This window comes from Oryzias latipes, chromosome 13 (assembly GCF_053564925.1).
Source record: "Oryzias latipes strain Hd-rR chromosome 13, Olatipes_Hd-rR_3.1".
In the NCBI taxonomy this organism is placed as follows: Eukaryota; Metazoa; Chordata; class Actinopteri; order Beloniformes; family Adrianichthyidae; genus Oryzias; species Oryzias latipes.
In genome coordinates this window covers 15560862-15583438 of record NC_136249.1, presented here as the reverse complement: position 1 = coordinate 15583438, position 22577 = coordinate 15560862, and the positions used below count along the sequence as shown (strand labels likewise).

The 22577-nt window shown below is 41.5% G+C and overlaps 1 protein-coding gene across 1 annotated transcript; it reads left to right on the top strand.

Moving 5' to 3' along the window:
* The first annotated feature begins 192 nt into the window (after positions 1-192).
* Positions 193-22563, top strand: cwf19l2 (CWF19 like cell cycle control factor 2). Its single transcript, XM_011482774.4, has 19 exons — positions 193-750; positions 1597-1707; positions 2724-2849; positions 7128-7244; positions 7391-7510; positions 7694-7787; positions 8554-8669; positions 9119-9590; positions 9679-9883; positions 11860-11977; positions 14029-14130; positions 15667-15795; positions 16762-16899; positions 19845-20057; positions 20303-20419; positions 20792-20947; positions 21644-21724; positions 21818-21919; positions 22251-22563. The coding sequence occupies exons 1-19, from the start codon at positions 658-660 to the stop codon at positions 22389-22391; spliced, it is 2751 nt and encodes a 916-aa protein (XP_011481076.1). The 5' UTR covers positions 193-657; the 3' UTR covers positions 22392-22563.
* The last annotated feature ends 14 nt before the right edge of the window (positions 22564-22577 follow it).

Sequence of the window (22577 nt, the reverse complement as noted above, 5' to 3'; positions counted from 1 at the left end):
ACAGATTTTTTGTTTTATTTCCAACATTAAGGCAAATCAATCAAACTTTATTTTTTCAAAGCAAGTTTGTTTCGCACATTTTATGTACAAAGGTAGTTCAAAGTGCCTTACATAAAACATTAAAGGAAACATTTACTGGAGATATTAATGGGGTGATTATTAAAATAAAAATTAAAGAAAGTTAAAAAGAACGGAAATTAAAATAAGCTTAGAGTAACGGTGCTGATGTAAACTTTTGAAGTTAAATTAATTAAATGCTGTTGAGAACAGGTGGGCCTTTAACATGGGTTTAAAAAAACTGAGTGTTTTAGCAGATCTAAGGCTTTCCTGAAGTCTGTTCCAGAAGATCTGTGGAGCATAGAAGCTGAATGCAGCTTCTCCGTTTTGGTTTGGACTCCAGGAACTGACAACGGTGACAACAGATGATGGGAGAGGTCTGCATTGGACACTGAAGCCGCTAATTTGCACATGTAATGCTTGAAAACTATAGAACAAAATAATGATAGTGGGCCTTATATTTATCATAATCATCTTATTTAGCTCTTTGGAAAATTAGGCATTAAGGGTTAGGGTTAATGGAACTACAAGAACCACAAAACAACTGTCGTAAACAGCGATGTTTTACGACAGTTGGCTAGACCCGTGTACGACGTAGTTATGGCGGCGTACGGAGTCAGTTTTGAGAGTTCCAGCAACATCGAAGAAGCGAAAGAAAAGAAACGACAGGCGCGACAAGAGGCGATACAAAAGGTACGAACTAGGACTCTTTAGAACGCAGATGTGAAGTATTTCCGCGCCGCCGTTTGTTTTTGTTTACATTGATTGACCTGCTAACCGACATGCTAAGGATGGTACCATCAACGATCAAGTCAACCGGGACTATGTGACGTTTTGAGAAGGTTTGCTGTCGTGATGAAGTTTTAAGCAAGCGCTTGTCGGGACATTTTTCAGATTATTCCTGTTTGGACCATTGCTGCATGCTCCCTGAACGCTTGCAGGGAAATATGACACAAACACTGAAAGTGGTGAAAGTCAGTGACCGATATAGCACAGCAGACGGCGGCAGCCTGTCTTTTTCGTGTTTACATTTTGTCCAGATTGTAGTTATTCACTGTCCACAGATAGAAAACAAGAACATCTTAATAGCTGTATTCAAACATGAACATAGCTATTTACGCAGCACTTACAGCTGTTCCCTTTAAATGCACATAAATGTGTTGTAGACTCTTATCTGTTCTGCGCAAGCGCCAGGAAACTGACAACAACCGAGTGGAGCCCAGAACTGAGGAAAACTCAATCTATACATTTATCTTCAACCGATATACAGCAAAACATATTTAGCCAAATCTCTTTACTTTCTGTGCTGTTTTTATAATCTGAATATAATATATAATCGTAATCAATTTTCCAGCTCACATTTATACTTATAATCCCAAAATAGTATGTGAAGTCTAGATTTTGTTCAAATCTTTGTTTAGTGTTACCATTTATTTCTAGACACTTCAGCATAATTTAACATAATGTGTGAGTACATTTCTGTAAAACCACAAATACTGGTATGCTGTAGATATTATAATAAATGTTATTTTTTTTAAGGCTAAGCAACAATATGAGAAGGAGGAGAGGAGAAAGGAGCTGAAGAGGCAGAGAGGAGAGGACACCTGGATACTTCCTGAAGTCAACCAGAGACTGGAGCAGTTAGGAGACGTAAGTTGTATCTGTTTCACTTCAGAAAGACATTTAATAAGCAGCACAATGACAGAAATACATCATTTAAAGACCCACTCCAATGAGTATAGTATTTATGTTGTTTTTAACATGTTTTTGTTGCATTTTTCTCATGTTGAATAAAATATATCAAGAAAATTGAGATTAAAAATGCATTTCTGAGTATTTCTGTATTCATATTGTTGTGAATCAGGAGCAGACAGTCTGAGCTGAAATCTGTCTTAAAACTGGACGACTGCTCGCCAGTTTTGTTGCACCGGTAATGTTAGATTGGGGTTGTGAGGGGCTGTGAGCTAGCTGGAGGGAGTGTAAACAAAGGGTTCATGGGTAATGAGCGCACTTCAACAGTCCAACCCACAACTCCGAGGTGAATTTCTAATGAACTCCTGCCACCCTGCAGAAACTGTCCTAGAAAACAACACAGATTTTATAAATTTTTGCCTAAAAGAGCATAATTATTATTAAAATACCACTGGGAATGCTTTGAAAATGGATCAAAAGATGACTGCAGTTGGACGTGAATCATGTTTAATCATTTTCTAGAGCTATAGGTTGTTAAAGAAACATGCCAATGGTGGCACATTTCTTAAGAAAGTATTTATGCCTTATTTTTATATTTACCTAATCTAATTTTCATCTTTTTTTCCTTACATGCTGCTTTGAGTTTGCCATTGTCGGAGAAATAAAGTTTTATTTATCATTTTAGAATTTAAAACCACCTGCTTCACAGCAAACCAGTTTTCATCTTTTTTAAACCATGAAAACTTATTTGTTTTTTTATGTCAACATATTGGGTAGTTGTTTTTTTTTTTCCTGTACTCAAGCTAAACGTTTGCTGGTAAATCTTCATGTTTGCAGAAGTGGCTTCAAAATTTGCTTATGCAGAATTTTGGCAGCTTCACTCTTTTCCTGCTAATTGTATTTATTTCAATTCAAATATATTTTTTAAACAAACTGAGGTTCCATTTAAAGAACTAAATTCAAACATTTACCAGGATGGATCTTTGAAGAGCAAAAAGAAGAAAAAGGAGAAGAAATCCAAGAAGAAAAAAGAGAAGAAGAAGGACAAGAAAGAGAAAAGGAAAACGGAAGCAGGAGATGCTTCAAGTGTGGATTCAGAGGTAGACCGTCTTCCATGCATTACTCTGAGATACAAACACACAAATGATCTGTCAACAAGTTTTTCTGAGTGGTTTCTTAACAAAGATGTTTTAATAATTTCTATAACTGAAAAAATATTTTTGGGTTGAGTTCAGGTGAAGAATTTAGTTACGATTTAACACTAGAACGCCCAGGATTCTTCACTCCCCCTGCAGCGTCCAGAGCACAGCCAAATGGCTGGGTGACTCGAAATGACTCAAGGCCCGTACACACCGGGACGAATATTCGCCAGGCGTTATTCGCCAGCGTTTTTCGCCACGTTTTTTGTGTTCACACCCAGGCGATTTTCGCTGACGGTGAGCCGAGCGAACATGCAATTTCATTCCCTGACATTAGATGGCGCTTAATGTAAACAGAAATACTCCTGTACACAAGGTGGCGCTGCGCACCTTTACGCTTCTTAAAGTCGCTTTTCACTCAGAAGAAGTGAGCAAGTATTTACGCGCTTGTCAGAATCATACAAAGAAAACATGAATATTTCAAGCATCAGTAGCTCCAACTGGTACTTGGTTCGGGGATATTTAAGAATGTCCGTCATTATTTCTTCACAGCAGTGTAGACGCTACTTGGCGTCTATCTTCTTCGCTGGTATGTGTGCTCAGCAAGGCAGTTTTGTGTTTGAGCGCCCCCAAGTTGTGTTTTACTGTAACTTCAGAAGCTCCAGACACGTGTGCAAAAGCGGCATTCTCATTGGTCGAATAGATTTCGACACGACGCGTCGAAAAAAAAAACGAACCCGAGGCGTTTTTTTTTTTTGACGCTTTGGCGCGTGGCGTTTTTTCGCGTCGGTGTGCACACTCTCATTGGTGCCCTTTGTTTAGTCACGAGGCGTTAAACGTCGGCGAAAATTGCCGGCGAAATTCGTCCCGGTGTGAACGGGCCTTAAGGCTACATTCACACTGCAGGGCTTAATGCTCAATTCGGATTTTTTGAAAAAATCTGATTTGTTTGCTAGACCGTTCACATTTCCAAGTAAATCCAAACTTTTGTGATCTCCAGTGTGACCGTGACACGACCCAAACGAGACCCGCATGCGCAGAAGCTAGAAGAATACTCAACAGTGAACAACGTCACTTGTTGTTTGCGGAGCCAACGTTAACAATGGATGTCAACAACAGTGTTGTCAAAAGCGGAGCTCTTTTTGTAATATTACATTTATTTTCACAAAGGAGCAGCACAATTACAATCTTCTCATTTTAAGAAGGCATTGGAGTCGGGATCGTCTGTACCCACTGTAGTGGAAGAGGAATGTGTATGTGTTGGGGCCTCGCCCCCGCGTGTGTGTGTGTGCAAGCGCGTGCCGCGATAGAGAATAGGGGGGGGGGGGGGGGGGGCAGTGTGGGCGCGCATTCATGTTGTGTGTTACGGAGGACGGTAATAAAAGAAGGTTTCCCCCAAAATAAATGCTATGGACTCTTTATTAACCCGTTCTGGAGAATCTAAGGATCAGAACAGGGAGGAGGAGGAGGATCGCCTCGCGTCCCCCGCGCTTCTGAGCACAGTCAAAGGGGAGAAAGAAAAAAAAGTTATCGCGGGAAAGGTTCAACACCACGCTCGGCCATTTATCTGGAAATTTTTTCAAAAACCGCCCAGTTGCGATAAGAGCCCTGGAGTTTGGCCTGAATAGAGCGATCACCCCAAATATTAATCCAATCCGTGACCTCCCTTCCCTTCCACTGACTGGTCTCTCAGCAGCATCCTCCACCATGGTTGATGTTTACGTTCTCGTTCCCGCCTACTTCAACGCAAAATGATGACGTTTGTTGCGTGTCGATGACGTACGGTTCGGAATCAAGTCGCCTGGCCGGTCAGACGGCGGTCGCAATTGAAAAGAACGGCTACAATTCGGAATCAGGATGGCAAACCCACGGGGCCTGGGTCGCAATTGAAAAGATCGGATCTGTGTCATTCAGACTGTCATGAAAAAATCGGAATTGGGCCGCTTAGGGGCAAAAAATTCGGAATTGGGTCGTTTCAGCCTGCAGTGTGAACGTAGCCTAATTCAACAGCCTTCAATTAGCCACCTTTCATTTGTAAATGCAGCACCAACTACCTGATCATCTGGATGAAGACATGTCCTAGCTAACCACATTCTTTACTCTGATCAGGGTGGGGGAGGTTTTTCTGCTTCAAAAGAGCCTCCAAGCTCTGACAAACTTTGACTCCCAGTGTGTCAACTGAAAAACCAAGATGCCTTATTTTTACTACCCTGAGCAGACATTGAAAATGATCCTGGAGCAAGTCAACCCATTTGACTCTGAGGGAGAAGAGATAGTCCTTTAGCTGGACTCAGACTGATATTTCTTTTGATAAGATTTCATGAACATCTTGTTCTCATTTGCTGATTCTAGCAGTTGTCTATCCATTTATTTTCTGGGCCTGCTCATCCTGGTCAGGATCACAGGGGTCTGCTGGAGCACATCCCAGGTAGTCACAAGCAACTGGGGAGGGCTACACCCTGGATGGGTCACCAGTCCATTGCAGGGCCACATAGATAAATAACCAGGCACACTCACATACACACCTAGGAGAAATTAAGAGTAATTTAATTTAACCACATGTTTCTTGGACTGGGGAGGCAAAGGAGGCCTATTTGACATGTTTTGGAATTTGTAGATTTTAACTAGAATTCAACAAAAAAAAAAAAATTTAAAATAAACGAAACAACATATATCTTTACATTGCTGAAGGTTTTCATTGCTCAGATCTCAGAAATCAGATCACTGATGAGGAGATTTCACTGCCATCAGAAAAGAGAGGACGACAGAGAGGAGACACACTGTGCCAACAGAAAAGGCAAAAGATGGCACAATGTGGCATTCAGAAAAGGTTGGGAGGCCTCTCCATCACAACACAATTGAATGTTACACTGCTGAGGAAGAGCCAACTGCTTTGGTCAGAAGTACGGTGTCGACTCGCTTACAGAGTTTCCTGTTTCCTCACTCTGAACATGCTTCAGACTATTCGGGACTGTGTTGTTCAGCATGAACGTCAGACAGAAGATGACAGCTGGTTCATGGCCCTCCCTGAACTAATGGGCTTCATTGCCATCCTCCTTGTGAGGGGGGGATAAAACTTGCATCCATGCAAAACGCAAGATGCAAGATGGTTGGCGAAAATGGGAAATCCACTGATCTAAAAAAGCTATGGTCAGAAACCACTTCAAAGATATCATGCGGCATTTACACTTTGATGTCTAGGGCACGCGCATGGAACAAGTTGGGACTGACAGGTTTCCTGCAATCTCCAATGTTTGTGGGTTTGTTGTTGCCAACTGCATCAAACTTTCAACCAGGTAAAATTCACTGGGAGCTTCCAGAATCAGTAAAAAACCTTGCACAGGTACATGCGGGGGCTGAGAAGGTGAAAAAGGAATACCGTTTTTGGTGACAAGCTCCCATACCTGGCAAAGGGAAACGGGCAATATGCCAGGTGAATAGTCAGTACAAGAACAATAATGCCAGAGTGCGCTTTGTTGATTGCTACAAGTATACCATGTGGCAAATGCAGAAAGGAGATTTTGGGGCAGTACCAAGTATGTGCAGACAAGTAGTGGGTTGAAGATATGACTTTGACCAGATGATTTCTTTGCTTGAGCATTTCAGTATTATGTCGGTAAAGAAGTGTCTCTTGTGAATGAAAGATAAATCTCAGCCAAAAAAGAAAAACCAAACTGTGGTGACCTCTTACTAGAAGTGACAGAGGTGAGGGGAAATAGTGAAAACTTGCGCAGCCACTTGGCTTGTCCTTTTTGCAGAACAACCTAATGGCGGTGCTGTTCATGTGCAAAATATGTTGAAGGCTGCTCTTTGGGCATGTAAATTTGAACTAATCCAGCCACTTGGCTGTCCCTTAGACATTGTAGGTAGAAAAGCCAAATGGCTGCCCTACGGACGTTCTAGTGTTAATCAAAGATAACTGCTGAATCTGTTCAAATGTTCTTTTTTCCTTAAGTCTCAACTCCTCAGGAAACATCCTGATGGGGAGGATGATAGACTTCTTTTTCTTTCTCTTTACGCTGCAACAAAAAATTAAACACTTTGAAAAAACATAGTAGATACTCACATGGAATGGGGAAATTGTTGAACATCAAAACCAAAGATTATCAGCATAGAAGGGGCTGAATTCAAAGGGCCTCCGTAGCTCTCTAGATGTTCCCAGTGCTTCTGGTGGTATGTTTCTTAATCATCATCATCATCATCATGCTGGCTTTCCTTCCTATTTGCTGGATGTGTCAGGACTCAGCAGAGGAGTGGGTTGAGGCTCAGCCTCCAAAGCAGCCGGCTAAAGCATGGCAAACGTCAGGAGAAGCCAAGTCTTCAGACAACAGCGGAACCACTGAGCACACTGTCCAGGTGACGTTTGCATCTTCATGAAGCTATTTGTATTTTACAAAAGACAACATAAACTATACAATTTTCAAAGACAGCAGATAGGTGCAGAGTTTTGAGAGCAGAGCCTTTCACACTAGTCACAGTCTGTTGAATGAATTTCTCCACAGAGAGATGAATGGATGACTTTTGACTTTCTGGCTATGAAAACCGTATCAACTTCTGAGCGGCGAGCTGAGAAAGAACGTCAGAAAGAGGTGGAGAGAGCCAAAACGCGTGCCGTGGAACAGGTTTGTGCCTGTTGGCTTTTTGGTTTTTAAGGAGGAATGGACAAAAAAATGTATTAAAAAAAAGGATTTCTACAGACCTTCAACAACAGGAATAAAAGAAGACGCCTAGAAATAGTTAGAGGTGGTTTTCACATCATTGCATTTCATGTTTTATTTTTCTATATAAAAAAATGTTTCACTCAGGCTAGTTTGGAGAAATTGGAACTGAACCCTTTCTGGAAAGACGGAGGAAGTGGTTTGCCCCCTGAGGAGATTGCTGGTACTGCAAATAAAAAAGGTGAGGTTGGATCAAACACAATCCTTTATTGTTAAGAATGACCAGGATGGAGATTCAGTACTCAATTAAATACAGTTTAATAATAATAATTAATTTTTTTTTATAAAATCAAAATAAAAAGCACATTTTACAAGACTGTCCTAGTTATTTCATTAGAAGTTGTTCTAAACTTGTCAGTAGTCAAATTCATGGCGATTAATGTTTACTAGGCCTGCACAATATACCGCAAATTTATCGTTATCGCGATATCAAGCAGTGCAATATACATATCGCAAAAGACACCGAAAATTGCAATAAATGGTTAACTTAAATGTGCTAAAACAATCTTATGGCAGCTTGAAGTATTTAACAGATCAAATAAATCCATTTATGCATTACACCAATCAGATGGACCCCTTCACATTGTTTACCAATCAGATGGAGCCCTTTTATGTTAGATGTTTGCCTCCTATGTCGACGAGGGTCATTTGGAGTGTAATTTTGAAACTGTTGCAATGAAAAATGTATGATGTTTTGTTTGTTTTGCTATTTGTTTATTTACCGCAAATGTTATCGTTATCGCAATATTAATCACCAACATCGCATATCGCCAGTTTTCCTCATATCGTGCAGCCCTAATGTTTACCTTAATATTTTTATTCTCCCAGAGTGCAGTGGGGGACATTCAGTCTTGGCACATAATCAACAAACTGAGTTAATCAATTTGAAGCCAAAAGTTTGACCTTTTATTTTTATTTTTATACGTTCTTCCTTTGTTCTCTTGCAGCTCCAGTGGTGAACGATGGAGGCCTGAGCTGGTTGAAGAACAGCTACAGGAGGATGAAGGAGCAAGCGGAGAGGGAGCAGCGCAGCCTTGACAGTGTGGTGTCGGAAAGATACGGGGTGAGAACCGACGGACGCCTGGGTGCCTTCACACTCCAATGCCTACATTTGATTTGGCGCCTTAGTCACACCTGCCTTTATGGGAGGATATGGGCTGTCTGTGGGTGAAAATGGGCTAACCTGTACGCAGGAGGCCTGGACAAAATATCAAGATCGTAGGCCACTCGGTGAGCCCGTTTACTCTTTAATCTTGGGTTTCATAGTTATCACATATGTACTTGTATTAAGCTTGATCAATGCAATGAAAGCAGTGATGAAATAGTTTGAACATGAACTTCTCCTACAGTCAATCTCTTTCATTTCTGGCATCCCTGTCAATAATCTTGTTCTCTGCATTTTTTTGTGGAGCTTTTGAATTCTTTCTTTTTTAATTGAGAGTTTGAAAATCACAGAAAAAACCTCGAAAAAGGCCAAATGTCAATCAAACGTTCTGTCCTTATTCTCTACAGTCAGTGGAGGAATTTCAAAGGAGACTCACTGAAGCTGAGGAGGCTGTGTTTGGTCAACGGAGGGACGGCCGTTCAGAGAGAAACGGACGAACTACGGGAGAGGAAGAGGACAGGAAACGGTGGAGAAGACATGAAGACACAAAGGAGAGAAGAAGTGACAGAGACTCGTCACCCCGACGCCGAGGCAAATATCCTGAGGGTGCAGGAGAGAAGAGGGAGAGACATCGAGCAAGAGAGGAGGAGAGGAGCCGGGATGGAGATGCTTTTAGAGAAAGAGACAGAAACGAGGATGAAGAAATGGATGGAAGAAGAGACAGAGTTAGAGATAATGGAGGAGACAGAGGAAGTGATCGGTACAGAGTAGAGAAAAGGGAAAAACAAAGGCCCGATGGTCGCAGTTGGAACAAACACGGCGTCTCTTTGAAAGGACGTTTCCTCAAACCTTCTGAGGATGATGATGACTGCGCTGCAGGTAGGTTCTCCTTGAGTCTTGATCTTTTAGAACCAGGATTCTTTTTGTTGCTTTTAAATCCGCTCTTCTCACTGTTGTTCCTGTGCAGCACCGCAGAGACCTAAACAAGCTGAGTTCCTGAAACCCAGCTCTGATGATGAGGAAGACTCTGGCAGCAGGAAAAGTGGAGATCCAGCCTTGAGGAAAGACGGCTCTTTGGGCCGTGATCCAGCCAGCCAAAAACGAGCAGGACAGGAAACCCAGAAGGAGGCAGGGAAGACTGTATTTGCTCCTCAAACATCTGAACCATCAAGGTAGGACACTTTTATGTTGTCACACTTTAAAGCTGGATCTTGGTGTAAAGTTAGATATTGAACATTTTTTAAACAAAAAAGTCTCATTTTCTGAGCTTCTCTGATGCATGCTGCTGTTTGTAGATTCGTTTCATTATTAATTTATTAAGGAAAATGCACATTTATGAACATCTACCCAGACACTGATGGATAATAAATATGCTGGATTGTAACAATAATGCTAATTGACATCTGTAGTTTCTAGACAGGATAACACAAAAATTCTAAATTCAAATTCAACTTTATTTAATGAGCAATTTTCATGTTGCAGAACAACTCGAAGTGCTTTACAAAAAAAAAAATACACCAGCTCAGGTGACCTGGAAGGTCATGAGTTCAAAGTCGTATCAGAGACTAAAAATGGGATCCAATGCCCTCCTGTGTTGCAATATAAAAGCAATTCAGATTAAAAAAATAAATAAAAAGAAGGTCCAATTCTCTTAGGTCTTTTAAAAACCTACAATAATCTTTAAACCAAACCCAAAGCTGACAGGGATCCACTGCAGTGATTTCAAAATTGTGTCGCGCATTTTCTACCTTAACCAGACACACATTTACTAGGTGGGGTTCAGTGTCTTGCTCAAGGACACTTGTATGGTCGGGCAAGGTACAATCTTCCAATCAGAGGTCGACCGCCCTAGCGCTGTACCACGGCCGCCCCAACGGTGTGACATTAAAACATTAATTAAGTAAACACAATTCAATAAGAAGAGTTTTTAGGAATGTGGGTAAAGATTTGTTTGTATTACAGAAAAAGGTCAATGGCTGTGGTGCAGTGGCAGAGCGGTCGACCCCTGATGGGAAGATCGCTGGCTCGATTCCCGCCCTGCCTGCCCTGCCGTGAAACTGCTTCAAAGCTTTACAATGAGACTTTGGATAATACTTAAAATCACAATAAAAGCAACATCAGTAAAACGGTATTAAACAAATCGGCTAAGGTGGCGGCATGTTCATCAGACTTTCTGGTTTGCTTTGGGTTTAGTTTGTTTTTCGGTTTAGTATTTTGGTTATTTCTCACATTAACCCTTGTGCTATCCTACACACTTTAACATTGGGAGTTGGGTCATCTAGACCCACTAGACAGTGCACTAAACCTTTTTCTTCAATGATTTGTGATCTTCACTGGTGTCCATTGATTACATGAAATCTTTCCACCTTTATCCACCTTTATCATGGTAGGGAGAACACGTCAATGGTCATCTTGACCCCATAGGGTAGCACAAGGGTTATGATGAATATTAAACATGAAAGTTTGGTCATTTTATCAGGTCACCACCTTTTATTGCAACAAGATGAACCAAAAAAAGGAAAGTGAAACAGGAACAACAAGTTTATGGGGTTCCACTCCTCACTGCTTTGGTTTACCATCAGCTCCGTTGTGGGCCATATGTCAGACCATGGCTGCGTCGTGAAGAAGCCTTCTGTGTTTTGCCTCATAAGGCTAAGTAGTTTGGGTAAACTGGAAGCCAGAGCCCCTGCAGCATGAAATGAGTCTGCAGTGTGGCAGCAGCAGGAAGCGATGCTGTGAGAGGTGTAATAGCCTAGAACGCCGCTTCCCAGGATCCTCCTGGGCAGCGCTGTAATGAGTTAAATGTATCATGACACATAAACATCACAGAAGAAGTCAAAGCAAACGGCGAAATGGTTAAACTTTAGAGGGAAGTTTCCTCTTAAATCTGGGCAGAATAAACGTGTTGTGATTGCAGCCGGAAGTTCTTGAAGAATCCATTTTACAGGAAAAGAGATCGAGCAAAAGCAGATGAGGAACACGCGTCTGCGATGTGGGTGGAAAGTTCAGAAACCATTTAGACTTATAATGCTAACTTTGTTTTGTCTGTTTTGTATGTTTTATGGTTTATTTACACGTCTTGTCTACTCATTCTAAAATCTGCGGGTTCTTGTGCTCTCCTCGAAAACTCCTGTCCATATTTGGTCAGGACTGAGGAGGAAAGTGAAGAAGAGGATGAGGAAAACGATGAGACCCCTTTGCTTTCCGAGGAGGAGATGAACAGACTGGGCTCCAAACTCATAAAAGCAGAGATGATGGGCAACACCGTGAGTCTGACCTTTTGTGTTTGTTTTTTTTTGTTGCTGAGAAATGCTCAGAGTTCCTAACTTTAGGAGTTTCAGACATAGAAGAATCTCTGCTGTAAATCCAAACATTTATGAACTGAAGTAAAACTGCAGAAAGCCGTTGGCAAGTGGCACAAATGACAGTCCAACAACATCAAGGCTAAGGTTAGCCAGCATTTTCAAAGAACAGTTTGAAGAATTATTCATTTAATTGAAAAATCTGCATTTTTGTTAGGTGTCAAGGATGACGGGGTTTTGTTTTAAACTATTTTTTATTCTCTGAATATTAAAAAACTCAAAAAAACTTTTAGTTTCTCCCCTAAAGTTGTTGGTGTGTCCAGAAAAAGCTGCAGTCGTAAACGTTTCTGCTGCTATAAGAAAACCCCAACATGTTGAGGAGAAAATTGTGTGGATATCTGAGTGTGTAGCTGTGTGTGGTTGTGCACAAAAATGCAGCTCTTGTGTAAACAAATGTTTTATGACATTTATAACTTTAAGCCTTGAGCCACTTTTTTTTGTTTAGTGTTTCTTTTTTTCTGTCTCCCGTCTCTCCAACCCATGTTTTCTTAACCCTTCTGTCCACATCGGCCTTAATCTGTATTTTTTTTGTCCGGTCAGAAATAAAAAAAAAAAAAATAAGCTAACGGGGGGGGGGGGATCATAAAAATAAAAGCTACTTTCAAATATTAGAAGAGGTTATACAAATGTACACCTCGTTTTGTCAAAAGAGAACCACAAATGTGACATTTTGGAGGCAAAAAAGTTTAATGAACAGCAAATTTTCTTTAGTGTACATTTACTGGCCACTTTTTTAGGTGCACTTTGCTAGCACCAAAGGGGAACCCGCTTTTGCCTTCAGAACAGCATGAATCCTTGGTGGCAAAGATTCAGCAAGGTACTGGAAACATTCCTCAGAGAGTTTGGTCCTTATTGACATGATAGCAGTGATAGCATCACACAGTTGCCTCAGATTTGTCGGCTGCACATCCATGATGCCAATCTCCCGTTCCACCACATCCCAAAGGTGCTCTTTTGGGTTGAGATCTGGTGACTGTGGAGGTCATTTGAACTCATTGCCATATTCAAGAAACCAGTCGGAGATGATTCCAGCTTTATGACATGGAATGTTATCCTGCTGGAAGTAGCTATCAGTAGATGGTAGACTGTGGTGGTAAAGGGACTTGGTCAGCAACAATACTCAGGTATTCAGTGGTGTTGGAAAGATGCTCAATTGGTACGAAAGAAGATAATATTCCCCACACCATTACACTACTACCACCACCAGCCTGAACTGTTGATATAGGGCAAGACGGACCCATGCGTTCATGTTGTTGATGCCAAATTTTGACCGCAACATCCAAATGTTGCAGCGGAAATTGAGATTCATCAGACCAGACAAGGTTTTTCCAATCTTCTATTGTCCAGTTTTGGTGAGTCTGTGTGAATTTTAGCCTCAGTTTCCTGTTCTTAGCTGACAGGAGCGGCACCCGGTGCGGTCTTCTGCTGCTGTAGATCATCTACCTCATAGTTGGACGTGTTGTGCATACAAAGATGCTCTTCTGCAGACCTGGATTGCAACCGGCGGTTATTTGAGTTCCTCAGACCGGCCTGTCTGGTACTAAAGTGGCCACTAAGTTTATTCTCTGTTCTATAATCTTATAATCTTTTGAGTGTTCAGGACGTCTGCATAGGTCCGTGTAACAATCTGACTTGTGGTCTTCATTTATGTTCATACAAGCAGGTCTGGTGTCTTCAGTCTGGGTTCAGGTTTACTCTGCATTATTCGGGTGCTGGAGGCTCTGAAAAAAAAGACTTTTTTTAATCTACTCTCTGGTTTCCCCAGATGTCTTTTGTTGGTTCTCTTTACAGCCAAAAAGCAGAGTTTGATCCTATCGAACTTTTGACTTTAGACATGTCAAACTGCACCTAATTAAAAGATGTTAGTCTTCATTTGACCGCCTTTTTTTCTTTTATGTATGGATTAAGACAGATCCTAGTTATCCAACAGATAAACATGTTTTTTTGTTTTTCAGGCCATGATTGAAAAGCTGAAATCCCAGCTGGAGGCGGCGCGGAAAGCCAAGGAGAATCACACAGCCAGAAAGAAGCAACAGGAAACGGCCGCATCTAACCGGGTCTGTGGACTTTAACCCCAACGTTGTTCGTCGCTGACTTTCTTTCTTTTAAACCATAATTAGGGAACACAACCCTACTCCTATACTGAAGCAAAGATCAGCCACCAGCAGGAACTGAACATAATTAATGTTACAGATCAGATCAAACTTAGTTTCCTCAAAGATTTCAGTTTAGCTCAACGGTTTTCAACTTTCCTGAAAAAACAACATTTGAACCCTTTAATGACATTTTTTCCCGTTCGAATAACTTCACTCTTGTGATGATCTGTTTATAAGAAGCTGCACTCATCCATCCCTCACTAAATGTTCTTTTAGAGGCGACTTTCCTGTTGAAGCCTCCTGAGGAGTCGATGGGTTCAGTTTAGTGTTTGATTTTCCAAAAAGTAAACAGTGGGGAAAAAATTACAAGCTTTGTTCTGTGTTTTCATTCTTTTTTCTAATCCATGTTGCTTTTGTTTTGTGGTTTGAAAGGTGCCACCATCTGCAGCAGTGATTTCTATGTTTTCTCTTCTGTAATTTGGCTTTTTGGATCCACCATGACCACTCTGACTTTCACATTTCATATAATTACGGCAAAAACCTGTTGGAACCAACCATGAACATGAAAGTGCAAATAACCTTAATTCGATTCATATCCAGAATTCATCGCTAAATAACTAAAATCGTGAATTGTTTTCCAAGTTATGGTTCATGAAAAGGTTATTTACGGCTGTTCTGAAGTGCAAATAATCACGTAATGCAAAATATTAAAGGTCATATACCACAATTAAAAAAGCAAAACAAATAATAGAAACCTTTACATTTAAGACAATAAAACAAATCCAGAACCCAAAATGTAATTCCAAATAAAACAAAACACCATTCTAAAAAAAAACAGAGAATAAATAACAAGGAAACATTTTGGAAAGCAAAAGTAATTTCCAGAAATTCAAATGAAATGTTACAAAATGAATCAAAATATGAAAGCAGAAAAGGTAGGTATTATGGGAAATCACTGGATGGCCACGTTTTCAACAGGAAGTTATTTGGCGTGGCGTTATCTTCTAACAGAAAGATAACGTCCTTTGGCTTTCCCTCTTCTTCAAAACTTAAACATCATCATCTAATCACTGACATCCCATAGTAACTACCTGTTCTGCTTTCTTATTGTGTTTATTTTTAACATTTCATTTGAATTTCTGGAAGTTACTTTTGCCTTAACAAAATGTCTCCATTTTATTTAGTTTCTTTTTTTAGAATTGTGTTTTGTTTTATTTGGAATTACGTTTTGATTTCTCGATTACCGGTAGATTTATCGTCATGGTCTTTGATATGTTTTTGGGTTGAGTGATTTGTTGATGTGATTTGGACTTCAGGGCCACCGTCATATAAGTTAGTACTGCAGTATAAAGGATCTTTTTTTTTTTTAAATGTTCATTTCTTTCAGTTTAAAATAATAAAACTTTACTAAAGTCCACAGAAAATGTTTCCCTCTTAGATTTTCTCTTCTGTTGAATTCATAAACTGGTTTTTTTGGGTGTTTTTTGGGGTTTTCAGGCCACTGTTGGCTCCAGTGAAGACCAGGAAGTCCTGCTGTACAGAACGGATAGCTCTGGCCGGGCCTGGCCAGTCAAAGGCCCATCTGGACCTGTGGAACCACATGGAGGACGGCGGAAAAAGAAAGCGGTAAAGAGAGCTGGATGGCACCATTGATTGTTTAATGTTCAACTGGACTGAATTTGCGTGTGACGTCACTCATAGAAAATACTTTGCTTCTGGTTCCAACCAAACGATGTCAATTCAGTTGCCATTTTTCCGCAATTGGCGAGCCATGATTGGCCCACCTACATTTCTATGGCACCGTCTCTCTCCAATCAGGACGGAGCATGTTAGAAGGCCACACCCCTACCACTGAAAGTGGGCTCATGAGAATCTGTCAATCAAATACTTTGAACGTTCAACGCAAGGCCGCCTACTTTTATTGAGGCATCTGATTGGTCAGTTTAGAACTTGAATAACTTGCACGACAGCAAAAATATGACATAAATAGGATTAGCAACAACATGGTACTAAAAGGTATTGGAGCAAAAATGATTATTCTGAAAAATAGAATGACTGAGTGAGTAATAGCTGTTTTTTCCTGTATAGAAGTCTATGTGGTGTCAGCTTTGTGGGACCAGCGGGTACTTCCTGTTTGGAACGCCATGGGGCAGGGGTTGTTCAGTCCAGTTCTTATTTTACTGTCAATGGATGGCACCGATTGTCTGACGTATTGGGTCCTGCTGATGGAAAAAACTTTGAAAAACTGAACCCAGTCGCTTCACAGGCTACCAGAGCTGCATCTACATCTATGTGATGGGATTTTGTGACTTTGTACTCACTTTAAACCACACCAGTCAAGCTGCTATTGTGTGTTTCATAAAGACGGCAGCCTCCCTGTCACCTCAGAGCTTCACATGGTGGTTACAAAAGAAACCACTGCATTTACAAATCTCCCCTGTTTTCTGTGGAGATCTAGAGTGTCGTGATTACATTTTTGTTTCGGGTTACATTTTCTTGATTGAAACGGTTGTTTTTCATGTAGGTTTATTTTGTCGGGCTCCTCTTCATCACCGCTTTCTTCCTGTGTGTCTCCTTCATTCTTTCATCCAGATTGAGACTCATGTTGGTGGAGAGCGGGTCCGCTACTTCCAAGACGACGACAGATTGGATCTTCAGGAGATGGTCCGCAGAGAGAAGATGAGCTCCGCTATGGACCAGAACGCGCTCTACTCGCGAATGGCTTCCAAGGTAATTATTACTGACCTGCAGCAGTCCTGGACTGGATTGTTCTAGCAACTTTTCTTTCTTACTGCGCCTTTGAGGGAAAATTTCATCCCCACCACACACTCCAAAACTCACCAAAATTTAATGACCGCCCCCCCTTCAAAGGCAAGGATGACATCACAGCAGGAGAAAAAACGAATAGGGCCAAAAGGAAGATGGGAAATGATTGTGGGATTTGTGATAAAGTGTGAAATTTGCTGATTTTGACATTTTTCCACAATATGGGAAAAGAAAACCTTTGTTCAAGCCAGCTTCACAAAAATTCACACAGACACCACCAGGTTAAGCCACAACCAAAGTTTAGCCGACCTTTGACCTCTGTAAGAGGCCAAAATGTTAATATTTCTTTGAATGGCATTAGCGTGGCGAGCTTGCAAATGTGGCAATCACCTGTTGCTCACGTATTTTTTTTACCAAAGCTGAATATGACATAATAAGAATGTGGGCGGGGCTGAAAAACCATCAGTTACCAAGGAAATGCAAAAGTTTACTTTTGCCGATTCTTCTCAAAATTCCATAGACCTGTTTGTTACCCTTAAGGGACTAAAAAAAAAATTGGTTGCTATGGAGATAAAATCAAAAGGAAAGTGTTGAATTTGAATTTGTCACATGCAGCTGTGACCGGGGCGCAGAGGCAAAAGGGGAGAGTGAGGGGCGTGTAGCAGCCGCTCAGCCAGTGAGGGCGGGTCAAAAGGGTGTGGGCAGTTTTTGGGCCATACAACAATGGCCACAGCTTTAATTTTATTGTATTTTTATATTTATTGGTCTGTAATTGGCTTGATGCAAATTTTGTTTCACCTTGCGATGAAATGACAAGAACACACTGTTTAAAACCAAAGCAGCTTAAAGGCCTCCTTGGATCAGTTTGTCACATTCATCATCTGTTTCCTCTGCAGGGATGTGAAAAGGTCCGATGTGACCTTTCCTTCCAGGAGCTAAACGGGGGATTTTTTTTCCTGAAGTCGTTAGTCAAATTATCTAAAGGAGCGAAGCCTTGGTGGCATTTAAGATTCTCTGGCTCTGCTGTCTCCCTCAGTTGTCTCCTGGAAATCCAGATGGGAACTGGCATGCTGGCATGTGTCAGTCTGCGCATCAGCAGACTCCACCATTCCTCCTCTTCCTTCCTCTGCCTTTCATCAGTTTTCTTCTTTCCCCCTCGTGTTCGGCTGCAACAAACGGTGTGAAAGTCTGATTGACAGCAGTGTGTGCTCCTGTGCAAAATGAGGAGGGAGGGAAGTTATCATTAGACAAAATAGCAGGGGGGTTGCTATGGTAATAAAAAAAGGCAAAATTAATCCATTTTTTTTTTTTTTTTTTTTTTTTAAGCTCAGACTTTCTGGGTCCTCACTGGAACGCGGCAGGATCACTCCTCTCCAAAATGCACGCCTTTAAAGAGCGACACTAAAAATACATCCACAGTTACCATGGCTGGCCTTCTATGAATATCACTTCTAATAACAGCTATAGACTGATCATCCCAGACACAGAAAAGTCAGCTTCTTCTCTGCATGGCTGCACTGTTCCTGCTCTCTGCTTCCAGACTCGTAACAACCTCAGGAGTTATCTGTCAGATCTGTTGGTCCATCTTCTATCAGACTTTCATCTCTGAAGAATGTCCATCACTGTTTCTGACATTTTCTTTCAGGCAAAACATTTGACGGGGAGAGCATTCAAAGGACAAACTAGTGCTGAGTTTGAGTCCACATTTGAAATTCTAAAGTTCTAGAGAGTGGAGACAACCACAGCTCTGTGTGCTGAGCCTGATCAGACATTTTGACCACAAAGCTTAGAAGAGATCAGAATTACTGCCTCGTTCCTGTTCTTTGTCTTGAAGCTTAACTTCCACTTTCCTCAAATGTTCCATTTCATTTGGTTTAGCGTCTTTGTGCTGCAAACAGCTGTTTCCTAGAAGAATTCTGCTCTTTGGTTTCATCCCTCTGTCTGTCCTTCATGCAGTAACTATAGTAATGTTTGTTGGCATTTCTCTGGATACAGCTCCAACATTTTTGGATTTCTGCAGCTTCACAGTTTTTAATGAAACACATGATTTTTGGATTAAAAAAAATGAGGTCCTGTCGGGTAAAGCTCCCGCTTGGCTTGAGTGTTTTTGAAAATGGTGTTTAAGAAAAAGGGGATTTCTTTTTAGCTCTCCTAATAAAACTCATTATTGTTTTAACATAACAGAAGATGGTTCTAGATTTTAATAGCAAATTTGCACCAGTAAACTGGATTTTATTTATCTGATCTGCATGAACACATTCTAGACTTTCATAGCTGATCTGCATGAACACATTCTAGACTTTAATAGCTGATCTGCATGAACACATTCTAGACTTTCATAGCTGATCTGCATGAACACATTCTAGACTTTCATAGCTGATCTGCATGAACACATTCTAGATCTTAGTCTGATGTGGCTAACCACACATTAAAGTCCCCCCCCACCTCCCACGGTGCCACTAAACTCATTCACTTTTCCCTCTCGTGCACACACTCCCTCCCACACAGCGAGTCATGCTCACACACTTCCGCCATCCTGCGCCTTCTCAAATACACATTTCAACCTGTTGCCCAGTCGCCATGGTGACAAGATTTGCCACAGTCCATGCACTACGTCCTCTTTTGCAATACTAACATTCCCACGGAAGATCTCACATAAACACGCACACACACTCACACACACACACAGAATGGTGCTGATACTTGGATGCCAGTTCAACTCTGTATCAACTGATTGTTTATACTGTTTGTCTTTGCAGACATAAAAAAACGGACCATTTAATGCTGCAGTTCAGTGTTTTTTATGCTTGACATAAAACTGTCATTTATTAACTCTCAGCACTACAGCAGTGCGTCTGCAGAATGAACCTTTTCCTTCATGTCCTCCTCTGTTGTGCTCCGCCCTCCAGATGATGGGCAAGACGGACGGGGACAACTACACCCTGGACGACATGTTTGTGTCGAGTGCGGCCCAGAGAGAGGGTGAAGGAAGAGAAGAAGAGAGGATGAAGAACAAAGCTGTCGGAGAGAGCAGGAGGCTGGCTGCCTCCATGGAGAAATGCCAGTTCTGCTTCAGCAGCCAGGAGCTCCAGAAGCATCTGATTGTTGCCATAGGCTGCAAGGTGAGGAGATGACGATGTGGGCTGAAAAAGAGGCGGGGCAAATGAAATGGCAAGGAGTACTATTGGACTATAATTCAAACATTTGAGGTACATTCCCTCAAATATGAGGTAAATTTGGTGTGTTCTGGGTGTGCACTTTTCATCTTAGACTCTTCAAAGTTGTGCCTTTCTTAAAGGTTTTTAAGAAGTTGTGTTAAAAGGTTCTATATAGATGAGTGTAATTTGAGTGTGGGGTCCTGACTCAGGTGTACCTGAGTCTGCCTGCAGGAGTGTCCATGACAGAGGGACACTGTCTCATCTGCCCCCTTCAGCATCACAGCTGTGGAACGGCGCTGGATGAGGACGTGTGGTCAGAGATGCAGGTATCTCCATCCCTTGATCTCATTCAATGGAGAATTTAAATATTTGTGTTAAGTGTAATTAGGTTTTTATTAAGCCTGGGAATCAAAGGACATCCTATTTTATTGCTTGGAATGTTGATATTTAGCATCAATATTCCAATTATGAGAACAAAGAAAAAATTGGAAAAGAGAGGATCAGGTGGAAAATATTCTGATCTTTTGAGCACTGTGGCATAAAGTTGATAGACTTTGGATAATCTGGATTTAACTGGTTGATGAAGAATGTTTTATGCTTCTTTGTGTAACGTCTGACCTCCGCTGTCATGTGGTGGATATAAACGCTGTTTTCCTGTGACTTTAAATCATTAATTAAGTGTGCTTTGTTGTCCTTAGATGTTCCGGAAGACTTTGGTGCGAATGTTTGAGGACCAGGACTTGGACTGTGTGTTCATGGAAACGCACATGAACCCTCGCAGGAAACTGCACATGGTCCTGGAGTGCATCCCTCTGCCCAGGGAACTGGGCGACATGGCACCAATATACTTCAAGGTTCGGATGACTTATCTGAGAATCTATAAAGCCCAAGTCCCAACTGCCCTTAGGGGTGGATACGGGCTGTCTGTGGGGGAAAAATACCTGTACTAGGAACACAGGTGGCCCACATGAAATATCCAGGTCACAGACCACTCTGAACAACTTCCATTATTCTTACAAATACTTCACGATACCCTTACCCTAATGCATGACAGTGGTACGTTCCTTTTTTATGAGGTCCCTTAAGGTGGCCGTTTGAGCCTCAAGAGAACCCTGCGCTCCCCCTAAGATGCAGCCGCTCCTCTCTACAACCCTCCACGGGCCCAAACAACCCAGAACCCCATACGGGTCAACCTCCCCATTTGGGTGCACATGACTAAGGCTGCGTTCCCACCAAACGCAATTCCCAGGTCAAATTTGCGTTTGCCTCCTCTATATGGACGCAACGCATCTTCTTCAGCAGAGTTCAGACCTTTGAACTCTGGACGCACGGCCTAAAATGTGCCATGACGCTGAAATTGTGCCGCTACTGCGCCCATCGCTTAAATTCCTCTGCAGGACCTCAGATGGCGTCTGGACGTTGAAACTGGACGCCTCTGCTGTGCAAAATGCGTTTGTGTGAACACAGCATGAGACTTCAGTGTTTCATTCTGAAGGGTTTGAGTTTCATGCACTCAAGGTGTTGAACTTTAGTTATTTGTGTGTTTCCAGAAAGCGATAATGGAGTGTGATGAGGAATGGGCTATGAACAAGAAGATTGTTGACCTCTCCTCTAGAGACATTCGTCAAGCTGTACGTCCATTTTTTCTTTTCCTTTTTCATCTTTGATTCACGTTATTGTCGTGTGACATGAATTCTGACGTGGATGTGCTGTTTTTGGTTCAGGTTCCTCGAGGTTTACCATACTTTGCTGTGGACTTTGGTCTGCAGGGAGGGTTTGCTCATGTTATTGAAAATGAGCAGAAGTTTCCTCATTACTTTGGGAAGGTGAGTCAATGTTGTTAACCTACTGTTTCAAAGGAACATTTATATCTGTTTGTCATCAGATAAAAATCCCTGGATGTTAGTTTAAACATGGCTTGTTACTTGATTTACCAGAATTATATTTATGAATATTGTGAGGTTTGTAGCCATGATAGCAGGGGTACAGTCCTGGTTTTGTTTGTCACATTAACTTAGTATCTTTTCATTGTGACACATTGTTGTTTTTCTATGATACTTTGCCATTTTTAAGCTCTTCCTTGGTTTTTTTGAATGTCACAACTTTATTGTTCTGCAGGATGACGATAAGCTGACCAACCTGTTGTCTCTCTTTCAGGAAATAGTCGGCGGCATGATGGACTTGGAGCCGCGCCGCTGGAGGAAGTCGATCAGAGAAAACTTTGATGATCAGAGGAAAAAAGTCCTGCAGTTTGCAGCGTGGTGGAAACCGTTCGACTGCACCAAAACGGAGGGCTAACCGATCCCTCTGTCAGTCCTGGGGGGTCTCTGCAGAACTGAAGGGACTAAAAAACAAACCCAGGGAAAGGTTGTAGAGACAGATGTAAATACTTAATGATTTGATGTTCAAAAATGTGTTTTCTTAACCAATGTGGACATTTTTAAGAGAGGTGAATAAATTATATGTCACAGATGTTTGTTTTTA